The sequence below is a fragment of the Opisthorchis viverrini genome (genome assembly GCF_000715545.1).
Source record: "Opisthorchis viverrini unplaced genomic scaffold opera_v5_372, whole genome shotgun sequence".
In the NCBI taxonomy this organism is placed as follows: Eukaryota; Metazoa; Platyhelminthes; class Trematoda; order Opisthorchiida; family Opisthorchiidae; genus Opisthorchis; species Opisthorchis viverrini.
Window position 1 is genome coordinate 185850 of NW_008752030.1, and position 15939 is coordinate 201788.

Genomic DNA, 15939 nt, shown 5'->3' on the forward strand with positions numbered 1-15939 from the left:
GGTGTTCCGGTCGTGCACAATTTCAGCCCCACACCACTGGTCTTATGTTGCTAATCCGTGTTTGGTGCGCTCCACCAACGCACCTGCTTTCCGAAACGTGTCGTACCGATGGTGACCTTGGGGATGTGTCACTCCCTGCACATGTAATTTTTCCATGTCTGGGCCCGACAAGTACAAAACTCGGACCACTGCAACATACCCAGAGAAAACCATTTCTTTCTCATAAACTGCGAACATGAGGCTTTTGTTTAAAAGTGGTTAAATTATTCGCTTGTCGTCCCACTTAGAAGTATCCACCACAAGTTGACCTGGTACTAAGTAAACCGTGTGTATGTGTGTCTCAGCTCCAGGGGACAGCGGAAGGTGAAACTCATGTGCCACCGCTGATGAAACAGTCAGGAAACTACGGGCTTTCGTACACGCGTTCCTTCATTGATCAGTGACATCATTACGACAGGTTTTCAAATGAGTCACAAAACTTGATGTGGTTCCGGTGCATATTTTCAACAAACAGTGGTTCACCTAGGAAACTACTCACAAGGTTGCTGAAAACTCTCCGGCAGTCCACGACCGCTTTTCGCTCTTCTTGGGGCTGATCAGGTAGGCACAGTTCCCGAGTTTCCGTCAACCTTATGTTCTACTTGAACCCAAATTGCACTGTTTTCGAGAAATACACTCATTTGCAAACCGGTTTGGTTTTCACAGCAGACTCAAGTGTATCTCTCGTCTACGGTTTTGACAAAATGAATGTGCTGCACAAATGCGGCCTCATGCTTCAGCTGATACGATATTCGAAATATCGCAGTATATTTTCATAAAGAAAACGAGAGGTTCATTTGAGTCTCCAGTGAAATCCAGATTGATTTGAAAATGATTGTATTGGCCGAAAGCGATTCGCCTACTTAAGAAGGCCCTCCCGTTGATTTATCTGGAATCTATTCCACCAGACCTATTATCTCATTTTTTCTCTCTTAAGTTTAGAAAATTTGTGTCTTGACGAGCCCTCACCCTGAATGGAATCTTTTAAATGCATGGTGCTTCGTCCTACCTGTATGTGCAATGGGAACTAACGAAACTTTGGACGAGTTCTGGTGGTTCATGTCGGCATTGACAAACTGCCTTCATTAACCGGATTGCGAAGTGGAACTGGGTGAAGTCGTTACCGTGTGTGCTAGCTGGGAAGGCAGCAAAACAGAACAGTACCCGAGAGCGCCGATCACACGTGACACCATATCGCGTTCAGATTTAAACCATCATCGGCCTTCTTACTACAGAAAAATCGTTCATCTGTAGCACCCCTTTGGCGCCTAACTGCCATGCCACTCGAAGGAAGCACGAGGGCTGGGATACTGCCAAATTACCTAAGCCTACATAGAGGAAGTTGAGATACAGAGGTTGGGTCGAACCACGGACCTTCCGGTTAGTAAATTCCTGCTCTGTCCACTGAACCATCCCACCCCAGCCTTTTCATCGGCTCTTGGGTGTTCCCTAAACGAGGTCCTATCAGTGAGACTCAAGGCTATATTCGGTCTACACGAGTTTGTGTAACCTCTGAAAATAGTTTGTGTAATCAGGTAGTACCGACGAATTTGCCCAAATTGTTCGGTCTGTTTTAAAGTGTCATTGGTCTACTCAAAGTATCCAGTGTGTCGGAATCAACGACTGCCTGAGAGTGGAAGGTTCTCATCAGGCGGAACCATCTGATGTGTATGTGTATAACTTATGGAGAGACATAGTTCCCCGTAGTTCTGATTTCTCAATTAGGAGCGCATCTTTTGTGGTTTTGCGGGATAGGTGGTTTGTTCACAGTCACATCACTCTCGTTTGAACGGTCGTCCTCCCGCTCTGGCGTAATTATTCCGGTGGGTCCACACCAAACGGAAGCACTGGACTCGAGTTTCGCTCTTATCAGAGCTCATCAGCAGTGCATATCCGGTGACCGTGTCGGGATTTGAACCCCGGACATATGATATGCGAGACGAGCGTGTAACCACTACTCCGTCAACGCGCGTTGGACGAATCTGAACTTCACATCTGAACAGGCGTGCCCGACTCATCGAACGACGACCCAGTAACTGTCCCGGTTGTGACGATCGATTGACCCGCCAGTCATGACTTCCCAATCAGGCAGCGTGACACACGCTTGAAACCCACTGGACAACTTTTTGTTTGCAGTTTTAGGGGTTTTGCAAGATAGGTATTTTGTTCATGGTCCGTTTAGAATGTGAGGAAAGCTGTGATTATGAAATAGATGTGGTCAGATGAGAATATTGCTGCCGTATTTGTTTCTCAGGCATCAGTAATCGAAGTAGAATAGACGGCGAAATCTTAATTTGACCAATTCCACTCACGTTCAACGATGCTTCCCCTTTCGTTTTACTATGCGTACGTGATTGCTTATGAAATCAAGTTCACTGGACACCCAGCTGATCTAGTCCTTCCTTATTGGAAGTCATCCCTCGAGGAGCCAGACAACACCTGGGCACGTCGCGTAATTTCATTGACTGATGTATGAGCGGCTCCAAGTGTGAGTGAATCACACTGCTGATCGACCAATCTTGACCGAAGGTTCTAGGCCTTAACTACAAGCCAGAAGTTCACGGACCTGAAACTCTCTTTAGTTCTGTGAGACACGCTCACTGCTGATGATCCCCAATAAGGATGAAACAGCTGTACAGTGGTTCTTGACTTTTTAGCATAAGTTGGCTTCACTTGCAAGACCTTCAATCACACTATTAACCTAGTGGATTTGTGGTGCATTGATTCGAATCCGGGCCGATGACCTAGTACGCTTGGTATATAAACTTTGCCCTCAAATCATACACGAAAGTAGGCAGTTTGAGGCCTGTCAGCCTCTAATGTAAAAGCGTGTTCAAAAATGCCAGTAGGTGCAACTTGAAGCGACTTCAAAACTTACATGGTATAATATCCTGGAAACGATTCAAATCTTTGTTATTCGGGTCAGTACCGTAATTAGTGGTCAAGTTTTCGGCAGATTCTTTCAGCGCAGCCTCCTTGCGTAATTCCTGTCCACATGAAAAACCGAGGAAATCGATATTTCAAACGAAGAAAAGTAGTACCTACGGTAAATAGGGTTCATTCTCTTAAACAAAAAAAAACACCTCCAGAATGAATCTGAAAGCAACAAACGGACACCCGATGCAAGCATTTCGCAGTCACGTGTTTACTGATTATTATTCAGTAATAATCAGTCTGTCGTGGAAAACTAACAACGAATCATGGGGGCCTAGATCATGAACAGTAGCCCGAAAGATAAATCTTGTCTTGATTTCGAATTCCTGGTAGGGAGGATGTCAAGTTATCGGTAAGATATTCTTTCCACATCTACCCACTCCGATATGATTCGAGACCGCTCCTGCCATGCAACGTTATTGATTTAGTATTGATTAGTACAGCCGCCTTGAGGGTCTAGTCAATACATACATATCACCCAACGCAAAGCATGTCAGTATATCTTCACAAGTGGTTGGATCAAACCTGTAGGAAGACTGAACTTAGGCTCACCCAATCAACGATCTCAGTACTCAGACTTGTACTTAGTGAGTTGTATTCATAAGCTAGACAGGCCAACCCACCCTTCTGGGAGTGAAATTCCGTAAAATCGTAAACATGCTGACTAATGCGTTGGTGTTCGAGATTGGAAAGAAAATGGGCAGTAGAGTGCCAACAAAAACAATATATTTATCCCTATGAAGCACTACGAAATGGTTTAGGAATATCATAAACGAGAGGTCCAACTGGTTACCGAGTGACTGTCCTGTCAAAATCAAATTGGTGTGCAGATGAGCCTATAAATCAAATTTCGTGTGATTTGGGTTCATGTACAACATAAAGTTGGTGAAATGTTGGAGACTGCGTTCACTTAGTGAGGCAGCCCGAAGTGGAAGAGCGAAACCTGTCGTGATTTATCCAAAGGAAAGTTGGTGAAATGTTGTAGACTGCATTCACTTGGTGAGGCAGCCTGAAGTGGAAGAGCGAAACCTGTCGTGAGTTATCCAAAGGTTTTCAGTAACCTTGTGAGTAGTACATTACACCTATGCAAGTAACAGTTACATCGGAAATAAAACGCGGCCGACAATTCGTACTTGACCCTGCAGACTTGTCCAGCAGCTGTCACAAGGTTGTCAGGAACCGGGATACTCGTGAAGTACGAAATCAAGCTGAAAATGGGTCATATGTTCCGTCATCACGATTCGATGAAACTGTTGCTCACTGGCACCAAGGAAATGTAGCCGTAACGTTCCAAATGAATCAGTAGCGAATTCAAAACAGTAAACCCTTGATGAGTTAGCAAAATCACACCGGACGGAAAAATTCGCAACTCTCTACTGCAAGGCAGTTGTTGATAAACTTTTCTTCCTTATTTGAATAGAAAGTTAGGAATAACAATCAAACATCATCATCATTATTTTCAGATGTAAGAACCGCGTACCTGTCGTATAGTGGTTGTAGCTGCCGTAGTTTCATTCACCGGTGATTTGGGGTGGGTAGGTAGCTGCGCAGTGAACGCGGGAGCTGATTAATTGATGCGTAAATGTAGGACTGATAAGTTGGGGGTTGGGGCTTTGCACTGAAGCCAATAGTTTCGATGCACAAGCACCGACTGGGGGCATGACTGGGCCCTTTCTGACTGTGTCAATGACCATTGGTGTGGCCCGTTTCGAGGTCCCCATCCAGGAAGACGGCAGTGACCAGCGCAAGTGAGTTTGCTAATAATGGCTGTTTGACCTCCCCTGGGTCGTTTCCACCCTTCAAGTGGTTGCGCAAAAAGAGCCCTTCGAGGAAGTCGGTCGAATAACATACGGAGCACGTGACCAAGCCAGCGCAACCTGTGGAGATTGATCAGTTCATATATCATGGGCGATTTATTTCTTCCGAAAACTCTTCGACGTACTTCAGCGTTGCTGATCCGGTGTTCCTACCAGACTCGGCCAATGATTCGGAGAAATCGATGACAAAAAACTGAAAACCTTTTGACGTCCTCAGCGCGCAGTGGCCAGGTTTCTGATCCGTATAGTAGTATGTAGCACACCGCAGCATTGTGAACTTGACTTTTGACGGATAAGCTGTCACGCCTACGTCACAGATGACTAATTTTCACAAAAGCCTCTCTGGCCTTCCCAATCCGGATGGAAATATCATCTTTCGCCAGACCAACGGGATTGATACAGCTGCAACAAATTTGTCTTCCACCTCAATCGGTTCATCCGCAAGCATGAGCCCACCCAGTCCTGCAGTAGCACTTTACACTTTGCAGGTGTGAAGCGCATGCCTAACCGTGAGGCGAAATTATTTAGATAGTTTGATATTGTTTGCATTACCACGAGGTCGGATCCAAGAAGAGATTGATATCTGTGAGCGGACGCCCAGGGATCACTTCGACTCCATAGGTAGTAGCGGCTGGTAGTAAGTTTTCCATGATCGTATCAACGAAGGAGTTGAAGAGGAAAGGTGAAAGACGACAGTCCTGTCTGACACCTTTTCATGTGGTGAACTCAGGTAAGAGCTCCCCGTTGACCCCCACATAGCCACGGGAATTTGCGTACAAAGCCTTAAGAAGGGTCAACAATTAATGAGTAACACATTTGCTCCACAGACACTGTCATACTGCCCGTAGGTCCACTGGATCAAAGGTAGCTTCCGTATCAAGGAACCAACCATTGCTGGTTGCTGAGACCAATGTCGCTGTTCCAGAATCTGTCAGTTTTCGTTGTTGCCATGATCACCATCCTAGCCCTTATCATGATCGTTGACAATACTGGATACCCACTTCACCTTATGTAACTAATTTTATTTGGTGAGAAGAAAAGAGGCGGTGTCATAGCTTAACACTTTTCGCCAACCACGTGAATTATCCCAACCCCAGAAAGTCTGCGGTCTGAGGATTGGTCAGTAGGGAAGAACCTCGGCTGTGGGATGTAAAAACGAAGGTAAAACCCAAAATACTAAGAAACACCATCGGAATACTGGTTTGCCGTCTAGTCAGGTATACGTATTTAGGCTGCGTGGTATCAGGCCACCCCATAAAATTACTTGGATGAGCTATTTAGAGGGAGGCGCTGGAATGTCATTTGCTCTAGGTTAACAAGTAAATGTGTTTAGTCCATGCCCACTTTCACGAACGCTTCGTTCACCTCTTACAAGCACTCCGCTATTCAGAAACAGCATGTTTTTGACGTGGGTAGACTTACGGAAAACTGTTCTTCCATCTGGCCGTCCGGGGACTGAAGGCACTCCTCAAGATAGGCTTTCAACTGCTCGATTGTCATTGCTTTTGGTTCCATTGGCTTCTCGGGAACACTGGCCAGTTTAGCAGCCTTCGATCTGTAGAAGAACGTCACACGGTACAAACTGAAAGGTGGAGCGCACGCTTATCAAATTGTGGGGCCTCGGTTGGAAAAAAATACGGAAAACTGTTTCCAAGTAGGCTTCTGTTCACTTGCTGCGTGAGTCAAAGCTTGTTAGGAATGTGACTACTAATGAGTAGTCTGAAGTTACTTTAAAATTTTTAACACCAGGGTGGTTGCAAGATGTTTCGAGTTTTTGTTAGTGTTAATTATGAAAGAGAGGTGTGGTGCTCCAAGTTGCATCCGCATCACTCTCGTTTAAAGGGTTATCTTTCAGCTTTGGCAAAGTTATTCTAGTGAGCCCACTAAACTGGAAATTTGGTCTCATCAGGGCTCATTGGCTGTGCAAATCCTCTGCTGTAACAGGACCTTAACTACAGACATGATGGATCACTGTATCACCATCGATCCATTAGCGCACGCCGGACGCAATGAATCGTCACATCTGAAAGGCATTCAAGCGTCCATGGCGCTGATTCATTTGGGGGTCCTGACAGGATGGTCGGTCGATTGACATAAGCAGGACAGCCATTGGACAATCAAATCTCTCAGGCGCAAATATGTTCACCCGCTCGGGTACACTAAATCAGGTAGAGTAGTGATGCTAACTCACTTTATATGCCATATTTCCGAGTTTCATACTCCAGGATACCCAAGGATATGCACAGCTGGTGACGTGTACCAAGAGCGAAACTCAAATCCAGTACTTCCGCTCTTTGGTGTGTACCCCACAGGGAGAAGACTGTCCACACGAGACTGATGCGAATGCCAATTCCAAAAATCGTGCAAACATGTGCAACTTCTAACATGTGGGAAGCGTATATTCTCATCTTATCCACTGTCATCATCTAGACACCCCGAATTCAATCTCGCTACGCAGTAAATTTTCTACGATCATTCAGTTTAGTGAAAAAGCTGTGAATACCAGTTCCATCCATTAAAGTCAAGTTTTTCTTCAGCTAAATATGTTTTGGATCTAATTTTGAGGTGGTTCCGCCCGAATAATGCGGAGTTTTCCAGTTCTTCGAGTAGTTTTTGTAGTTTTTCATTTTCTGTATGATTCTGAATAAGCGGTGTGACATCTCTGTAGCTCTTCCGACGTTATAAAATTAGAAGGGTGAGAAATACCTTTGGGGAGACTAGGGTTCCATTGTCACCCTCCTTCCTGCTTTGCGGGCGGACGACGCTTTGTTAGTGGCTTCGCAAGGAGGATTCAGATTAACCGGGAAACCGTTCTGATGTAAGGTACTTCCAGTGTCTAGCTGCCATGCCACCCGAAGGAAGCACGAGGACTGGAACACTGACAGATTGCCCAAGCCTAGTAGGGGAGAAGTCGGCATGCAGGGAGTCGGGTTCGAACCACGGGCCTTATGGTCAGTAAATTCGCACTCTAACCACTGAGAAATCCCGTTTTGAAGAAACAATCACTAAATGAAACAAATGGTCTTTTTCTCATTCGCACGTGAAACAGATTTATGAATGAGCCTCGTGTGAAAGCCACTGAAGACACAGTTGAGTTCCTCCTCAGTGGATGCTACCGGAAAAAGATCATCACAGGAATACCCGCTTTTGACCGTGCAGGTGGAAATTCGCTCAATAGCGGACACAACGGCAATCACCTAGACACTTAATCAGCCGGGCAGTAAAAAAAGCTTGGTTGCAGGTAAATTTCACATCCAAGACACAGTTCTCTTAAGGGACAGTTGGAATTGCGACAAATCAGAATAATCACGAATAAAGTTTACTCTTTGTAATGTACTACTCATAAGGTGGCTGAAAATCCGTCGACACCCCACGACCAGTTTTGCCCTTTTTGAGGCTCATCAGGTAGGCACCTGAGAACATAACAATCGAGAGATTCAACAGGTTTCCAAGTGAGTCTATCGAAAAAAAAATTCGTTTGCGAATGAGTGTATATTCGCTAAAATTTTACTGTTCTTGTAGGTGGTATATTCGTGAAAGAGAAGGGTCGTCGAAGGAACGCATGTATTTTGGAATCAAACTAACGTCTTCTATGAGTTCAACGATACATATACTGTGGTGGCATACGCGTAGGATCTAACATGACTGGCAAGGGGGCGTAGTAACAGCTAGAGTGATTTTCAAGGTCACATCCTTAGAGGGTATTTTGAGAAGACTGTACAGCGATCGAATCCCTGAACTCGTTGAATTAAAGGGAGTGACTACAACATTCCAGATGCGTCTGACGTCTCTTGTGCCTAGCCTCCTTGTATCCTATCTCTCGTGAATTTCGAAGAGCCGGTGGAGGCATGCATCGTTTTCTTGTATTAATCACCTTTTTGTTTCGCTTCCCCAGCATACGGATATCCCTCTGTCAGCCGGAATGGTTCTAGAGCGTCCTGAATGCCTGTTTGCCACAGGAGTGTGCGTGGTGTAACTTCAATGAACTGGGTCACATATGAAAGCCCTACAGACTAGCAAACGCACCAGGAAATGAATCGATAACCGTGTCACAGATACTCTATCAGAGTGTGTTTCATTTGAGCGCAAAACACTCATCTGCAGACTAATTTGTTTTTTTCGAGGGTCTTGCCTGGAACCCAGTTAAATCTTCCGTTTGTGGTGATTCCAGGCCCAGCTGGGTTCCAAGTGAGTCTCCCGAAAAACCAAATTAGTTTGCAAATGAGTGTATTTCGCTAATTTCGTGCATTTGATTTCATGTAGAACATAAGGTTGACGGAAATCCGGGGACTGCGCCTACCTGATGAGCTGCAAGAAAGGCGAAGCCGGTCGTGGGCTGTCGACGAATTTTCAGCAACCTTATGAGTAGTACATTACAAAATATACGTGTTTCATTTCATTTTGTAGAATCTTGGAGAATAATTGGACGAAAAAATTTGGGTGATCAGGATAAAACTTGAAGCAACCTGGTCAAGTGTAATACTAGAATAGTTGTGTATTACAGGTAATTGGTTTTGCGGTTCTGCACGACAGAGAGGGCTTCTAAATAATCTGTTTTGCAGCAGGAGTTTTCCAGTGAAATGGGCAGTCGTCGATCAATTAAATATCCCTACTGTATTGCTTGTGCATTCAAGGTGAGCAATTGGCTCGGGGCATTCGGTCCAGGTGGATAAGATGCCTCCTTGAAGGTTTTAAGTGCTCTTTAGGGTATTGATTCCCATCGATTGTTCAGCTGTAATGTACCCTTTTGATGCCTAGCTGCCATGCCACTCGAAGGAAGCACGAGGGCCGGGATACTGCCAGTTTGCCCAAGTTTAGACGGGGGAAGTCCAGATACAGAGGTCGGGTTCGAAGCATGGACCTTCCGGTCATTAAATTCGCGCTCTAATCACTGAACCATCTCGACCCTTTACCACCTATGCACTGAATGAATTAACGATAGACGAATTGGTGCGTGCAAATTTGGTAATAAAGCCTAAGCAACAATTCACGCCCCTCATCAGCCCCTGATTCTTGTGCTCACTCAGTTGTTTGAACATTCTGGTATTATGACATCGGAAGAAAGGTTGTAGAACAAATTGATATTGGAATGTGATCCTCAGGTGAAGACACATTTAATGTTATATGAGATTCAATCGGTAGAAGTGAGCGACAAAAAGTAAGCGAATCGACATTGCACTAGGAAGATGGCACGGATGACCAGGTAACCGGCAGCATAAAGGGTCTGCCTTCGTGTTCCGACTGGATACTCAGCCCACTGGAAGCTACGGAGCCTGCGTGTACCGCCTGCGCTCCATCTGCCCTGGTGGGTGGTGGTGAACAGATATCTTCGTTCTGTGTTCGGTCGCCATGCTTCAACCTGACTGAAGAAGAAGTTGACGATTATGTTGTGTACATTTGTACCGAGATTCTTAAATGTGCACTCCACTATTCGACAGAACAGCCCTTCAACTGTTCGGTCTATGTCTTTGGGGGGGCGAGGCTGTGACCACCAGATATTTCAGAGAGCCGTACATGTACTCTTGGCAATTTGGATCGAAATGAGGATATAACCGCTTACCAACTCACTACTGGATGTCAACGATTGCGCAACCACATCACATTAAGAACTCACTACTGGATGTCAACGATTGCGCAAACCACATCACATTAAGGTGACTCATCGGACATCGATTGGCTGTGCCGTCTAGTGAGCGTAGCGACAACTCATGTGCTGACACACCCACGTACTCGCAAACGGACCTACATATAGGGAAACCGAACGCAGTCAGCACACAGACTCGGGCGCGCGCGCAGGGTGCGGAAGTCAACCAGTCTCCACAATTCCAAAGACAACTATGGAACACATGTAGCAGTCGCACTGCGGCGAGAACACGTTTCCGCCGTCCGGAATTTCACCAAAGAACTCTCACAGACGATAAGTTCTTCTTTTGACTTGCTCCCATTTTGCATTGTATTTACTTTTATACATGTGGCATCTAACCATTGTCAACTATATGAACTTTTATTAGTGCATATATCTTCTGAATTGTATTATGGCCATCATCTACAGTGCACTAATAAACTCACTAGCGTCTCTGACCATTCTGTTATTTTTGACTTGCACGATGTCCTTCTAAAATCAACAAGGTGTTAAACGAATCTGACAATCGATGCGATGCAACTTTGTGCTTTTCAGTTTGAAGTCATGCGTTTCCTTGTTTTGTGTTGAGTATTCCGTGGAACTGGTGAATTACGTGGAAGCCTTGGGTCGATTGATTGTTTCACTGTGATCCCCACGGTTAAACTGCTGACACACCAGACAGTGATGCGATCGATCGAGTGAACTTTCACAGATCACGTGATCAGCAAGCAGAGAGTGCGCAGCTTGTAACCGGTGCCTTGCCACTGGGGAAGAAGTCTACTGCGAAATTTGTGGAACGCGGCACCTCAGGTCTTGAATTGAGAGTTCTGCGATGGAATTCAGTTCGCATGAAAGACATATATCGGCGTTCCGTGGAGATTCATCCCAACATCGAATAGCAGAGCTTCGAATTACGACTTCAAGATTCACTTTGATCGAAGGCGTTCACACTCTTGGTTTACCGTGCTACTCTAAGATAAAACATCGTCCATAGGGTATCCAGAAATATTCGAGCAGTTACGCGGAGTGTCAAACACAAAAAAGAGTACGGATTTTGGAAACCAAGTTTTTCAAGATGGGGTCAGGAGACTTCTGGGGAAGAATATAGTCACGATATTTTGTATATTCAGCTGCACCCACCTTGTGCATCAGGAGGCACACTTTGATGGATTCATGAACTGGGAAAATGTCTTCGTAGCACCGTTACAAGAAAAATATCACACCGTTATTCGGGTCATAGTTGCACCGACGAAAGCTTATCATAAAGACCGATCGTGAAGAGACTGCCGTCAGGGAGGCTAGTTGTGTTGAGTGATTCGAAAATTTGAGCAATCGTCTGTTGCTGCTCCAAAGAACCCGCTGAGTCGCTTTCTGTCGCTGTTCAAAATGATCCCATCACTGTTGCATTTGCTTTGGCAGTCCCGGTTGTTTCAGACACCCCCTGCCTCACTAAGATAAGGAGAACACGACTCTGTGGGCCATCAAAATGATTTGTGATAACTTTTTACGTAGTACAGGGCTATAAGATAATATATAATCAAAGGAGGAACGATCAATAACCAACTGACGAATCGGTGGGCATTTGTACACGTGATTAGTTCGTCGTATTACCTTGCCTGTGTTTGTGTGCGTGCAAAGGTAAGAGTGACTGACTATTTTCGGTTCACCAGGAGCAGGAGCTCAAAACAACGAGCGGCGACCAACATGCACTCGGATCAAAGTGATGAAAAAATAGAGAGAGGGGCCAGAGGAAGCATTTCGGTACCATTAACTGCTTGAGTTACCCTTTGATTGGGGTGTGGGGCTATTCAGGTCAGGTTAACCCCCTGCTGAGACGATTGGGTAAGTACATGGGAGTGCATCCAGGGGTCGTGTCGATCCAGATCAATGTGCAGTCAGTTGCAGAAGAACTGAAATCGATTGAAGCCCGAGGGTTCTCAACCTGTGTTTTCGTCACTACACCATAAGTTACCCATCTCGTCCAATCACTTGCACAAACGGTCCGTTATTATCAGTTTTCACTCGCACAAGTATATGTAGGGACAAGCTACTCATATAAGTCCGATGGCTCAGGACCGAACCGTGTTGATGTTGTCAGTAGCATGCCTCATTCGCTCGCACAAACGTGAGAATCGCGTGGTGAATTCGACTGCGTACTGCGGTTTTTTGCGACAAACTAGCCGTTACGACAGGTCGCTCTCCAGTCTTGACCCTTGTCCAAAAGCTTCCTTTCAAGCGATATGAAATACTGAACAGCATTTCATGCTCTCACAACCAGTGTGGAGGCAAATCCCATTGTTTTGAGACACCAGGAGTACAGTATTGAACAGAGTGGGTCCAGTGTGGTGCTTCGCTTCCGTTGTAATAAGCATACTGATCGATTACTCTAACGTTTTTTCAGGACATTGGCGGCACCCTAGCCGAAGAAAGTTGGAAGGTCGATGAATTGCTAGGTTGCCTTAGCCTAGACAGAAGCAGTTGGAATGCTGACTAACAACACTGTTCTTTGTTCAGTCATCCTCCTCCCAATTAAGCGACCAAGTGAATGCTCACCACTCGTTGCTGACAGATCTAAGCGCTTTTGCGAAACTGTCATGACACAGAGCACATTTCCAGGTTATTCAACGATCAACCTTCAATGGTCTTATGAATCACTGAAACTCAAGACTGAAAAGATCCTTTTTCATGTGACCAGCAGAGAGATTAAAGTGCCAAATTACTTGCGTATAGCTACAATTTTAAAGAATTTTAAAGAATTTGTCATTTCCCGTGGCACACGCTCATCAAGTGACCATGTTCGCTGGCCTATCAAACGAACAAAGTCCTGAGGCATTTATGTCAAAGTGTGTAGTATGTAGCCACCCAGTCACTCACTGGATCAGGAGGCTTGTCTTTTTTTATACTCACAAATCACGTCACATTATGGTGACTCACGGACAGCGTCTAGTGAGTGTGGCAACAACTCATGTGCTGATACACCCACGTACTCGCAAACGTACCTACATATGGGGAAATCGAGCGCAGTCAGCACGCGCGCACGCAGGGAGCAAGGAGCCAGCCGAACACTCCAAGTCCACGGACAGTTATGGAGTACGTGTGGTAGCCAAACTGCGGAGCAAACACGTTCCCGTCGCCCGGAGTTTCACCAAGGGACTCTCACATTTGCCTTTTGACTTGCTCCGCATTTTATATTGCCTTTATTTTACACATGCCGCAAATCGCTTCTGTAATCTACTCTCAACCACAGTGAAGACTGTTATTAGTGCATGTACCTTCTGATTTGTATTATGGCTATCATCACCAGTGCACTAATAAGTAATGGCTAACCAGGTTGTTTTCTGTTTGGGTAATGGAAGTAACAACCCAACGTTCTAAATCGATGAAGCAATATCTTTAATCAAATGTTGTCAAAATCGTTCCAGTACTCTTGGGAAAAGCTATAAGGCTGTCTGGCTAGTCTAAGGCACAGCTTCTTGAAGACAGAGAGTTGGACTTCCTTCCTCAGACTGGAAATCTGGCAGACTGGGGGGGGTGGGTGTTAACATGCTTCATTCACCAGTGGAAAACGATAGCGTTTTCTCAAAGCGACCGACAAACATGAGCTCGTGGAACGTCCGAGCACTGTTGGATCAAATTGCAACTCAGAAGATACGGGATCGATATCGCATTTATTGACGGGACATGGTGAAACAAGGGACAAGGAAATCTTCAAGAGACTGGTTTCGGATACATATTCAACTGGTGCCGGTTGGCCCTGATCAACGGCAGCAAGAAAATGCTCAACTTAGAACCTTGTAGAATCAGTCCACGTCTTGCTTCACTGTGCCTTAGATTGGAAGGCTAAACTCATATGCATAAGCTACAACGATACGACTGGCTAAAGGTTCCACAAGCGGTTTTCTGCCCCCAGGTAGAATTCTTTGTTGACGGGATCATTGGTCGTGAGCTGAAATTCCGCGTTGCCAAAGGCAGTATAAATTTACGGAAACTACAGAAATAAGGAAGTGGGATTCAAAGCCTGCGACTGTAGATCAGACTGCACGTCTACAAATCAATGGTCTTACTGGCAGTCTTTTGAAAACCGGATCAAGAACCTCCGTGACGTCCTATTCGTGAGCATTTCTCAATGCACTGTCTGAACGGATAGTTGGTGTTACCAAGACTTGACTTTTGTCAGGGGCAGTGGTTCTCTGGCGAACGCTTTGTGATCGAATGAAGGCTACGATCATATCCAACCGTTTATGTGGCCGACAGGCGTTTGTCAGATAGACGGGAGCTGACTGACTAACTGATTACCAAGAAACAGAACCCTAAAATCCTAGAGCTGTTGCCGTGGGCCCTGTGAAATGGAAGCACAAAACAGTAATACATAGGGGATTGGGTCAATTCACCGGTCGTCGTTTTTGGAGAGTGTGGGACCCAGGGGCACCGTTGGACCAGTCGGTCCTGGAAATCGAACATGCTGGAAATGTAACCAATACAGCCCTGTTTGTGCTGGAATTGACTTTCGGAAAGTGCCGTACTCAACAAAAAACTTACCAGATTGTACAAACAGACTGAGCGGTTCGATTTGTTAAACCTTGGATGGTTTTAGAAGTAATTTTTTACGGTCGACGGCCGAATCAAGCCAAAACATGGCTAAATACGGAACGGGTTGGAGGAGCTTCAAATTAGTTCCGATCGGTTTTTTATCCTTAATCCTTCCACTTCAGGGTGCTTCACTTGATGATTCACCTCGCGTGCCACTGGTAGATTTTCTTTGATCTTCGTGGACATGTGAATGTCGCGACAATTTAGTTGGGGTGAGGGGATGTGCGTAAGATTAAGTGGAATCCAGATGATGACTACCCGTCCCTCTGATAATGGCACACAAACAGGTGTTAGCTCGAGTGACCCAAGACCGTTCTCCACACGCTAGCCAGTTCCACGCCTTATCTTCTGTTAACAAAGGGATGCCTGGCGATTTCTACCGCCTCGTCCATCAGTCTGTGTGGCGTAGACCATAGTCCCAACATTATCTAAGTCTTTAATCAATTGGAAAACGTTTGGAACCGATTGATAAGTCATCGTTTCAGAAGAGCTTGGTAAACAATCGGTAGTTTTTATTTGGGCAACATTTCGCTTTTTACGCAAGATTCATCAGGCCAAGGAAACAGTTCACCAAATTGTCCAGGTTATAAGACAGACGGGGAATTATTCAGTAAGTCCTCTACAGATTATCACAATAGATTAGTGCTGAGTGTCAATTCACGGCACTTGTCGGCTAGTATGGTTGCCAAGATCTTGAATTGATGGGTTGGAGGAGTTTCAAATCGGTCCCGATCGGCTTGTTTTCCTTAATCGTCCACTTGATGGTGCTTCACTTGATGATGCCACTGGTAAATTTTCTTTGATCTTCGTGAGCATGTGAATGTTGCGACAATTTAGTTGGGGTGAGGGGAGGTACGTGAGGTTAAGTGGAATCCAGTGCCTTCTCTTCCTCCTGATGACCGCACACCAACACGTGTCAGCTCGACTGATCCAGAA

At 45.4% G+C, this 15939-nt stretch overlaps 1 protein-coding gene across 1 annotated transcript in view; it reads right to left on the bottom strand.

The window, feature by feature from the left end:
• The window catches only part of T265_10484 (hypothetical protein), a gene marked incomplete at both ends in the record, with an annotated part of 36439 nt that extends 30095 nt beyond the window's left edge, over nt 1–6344 (bottom strand). Inside the window, one exon of the mRNA XM_009176867.1 lies at nt 6213–6344. Coding sequence (XP_009175131.1) covers nt 6213–6305 — 93 coding nt within the window. The remainder of the gene's footprint in view (nt 1–6212) is intronic.
• Nucleotides 6345–15939: the final 9595 nt, after the last annotated feature.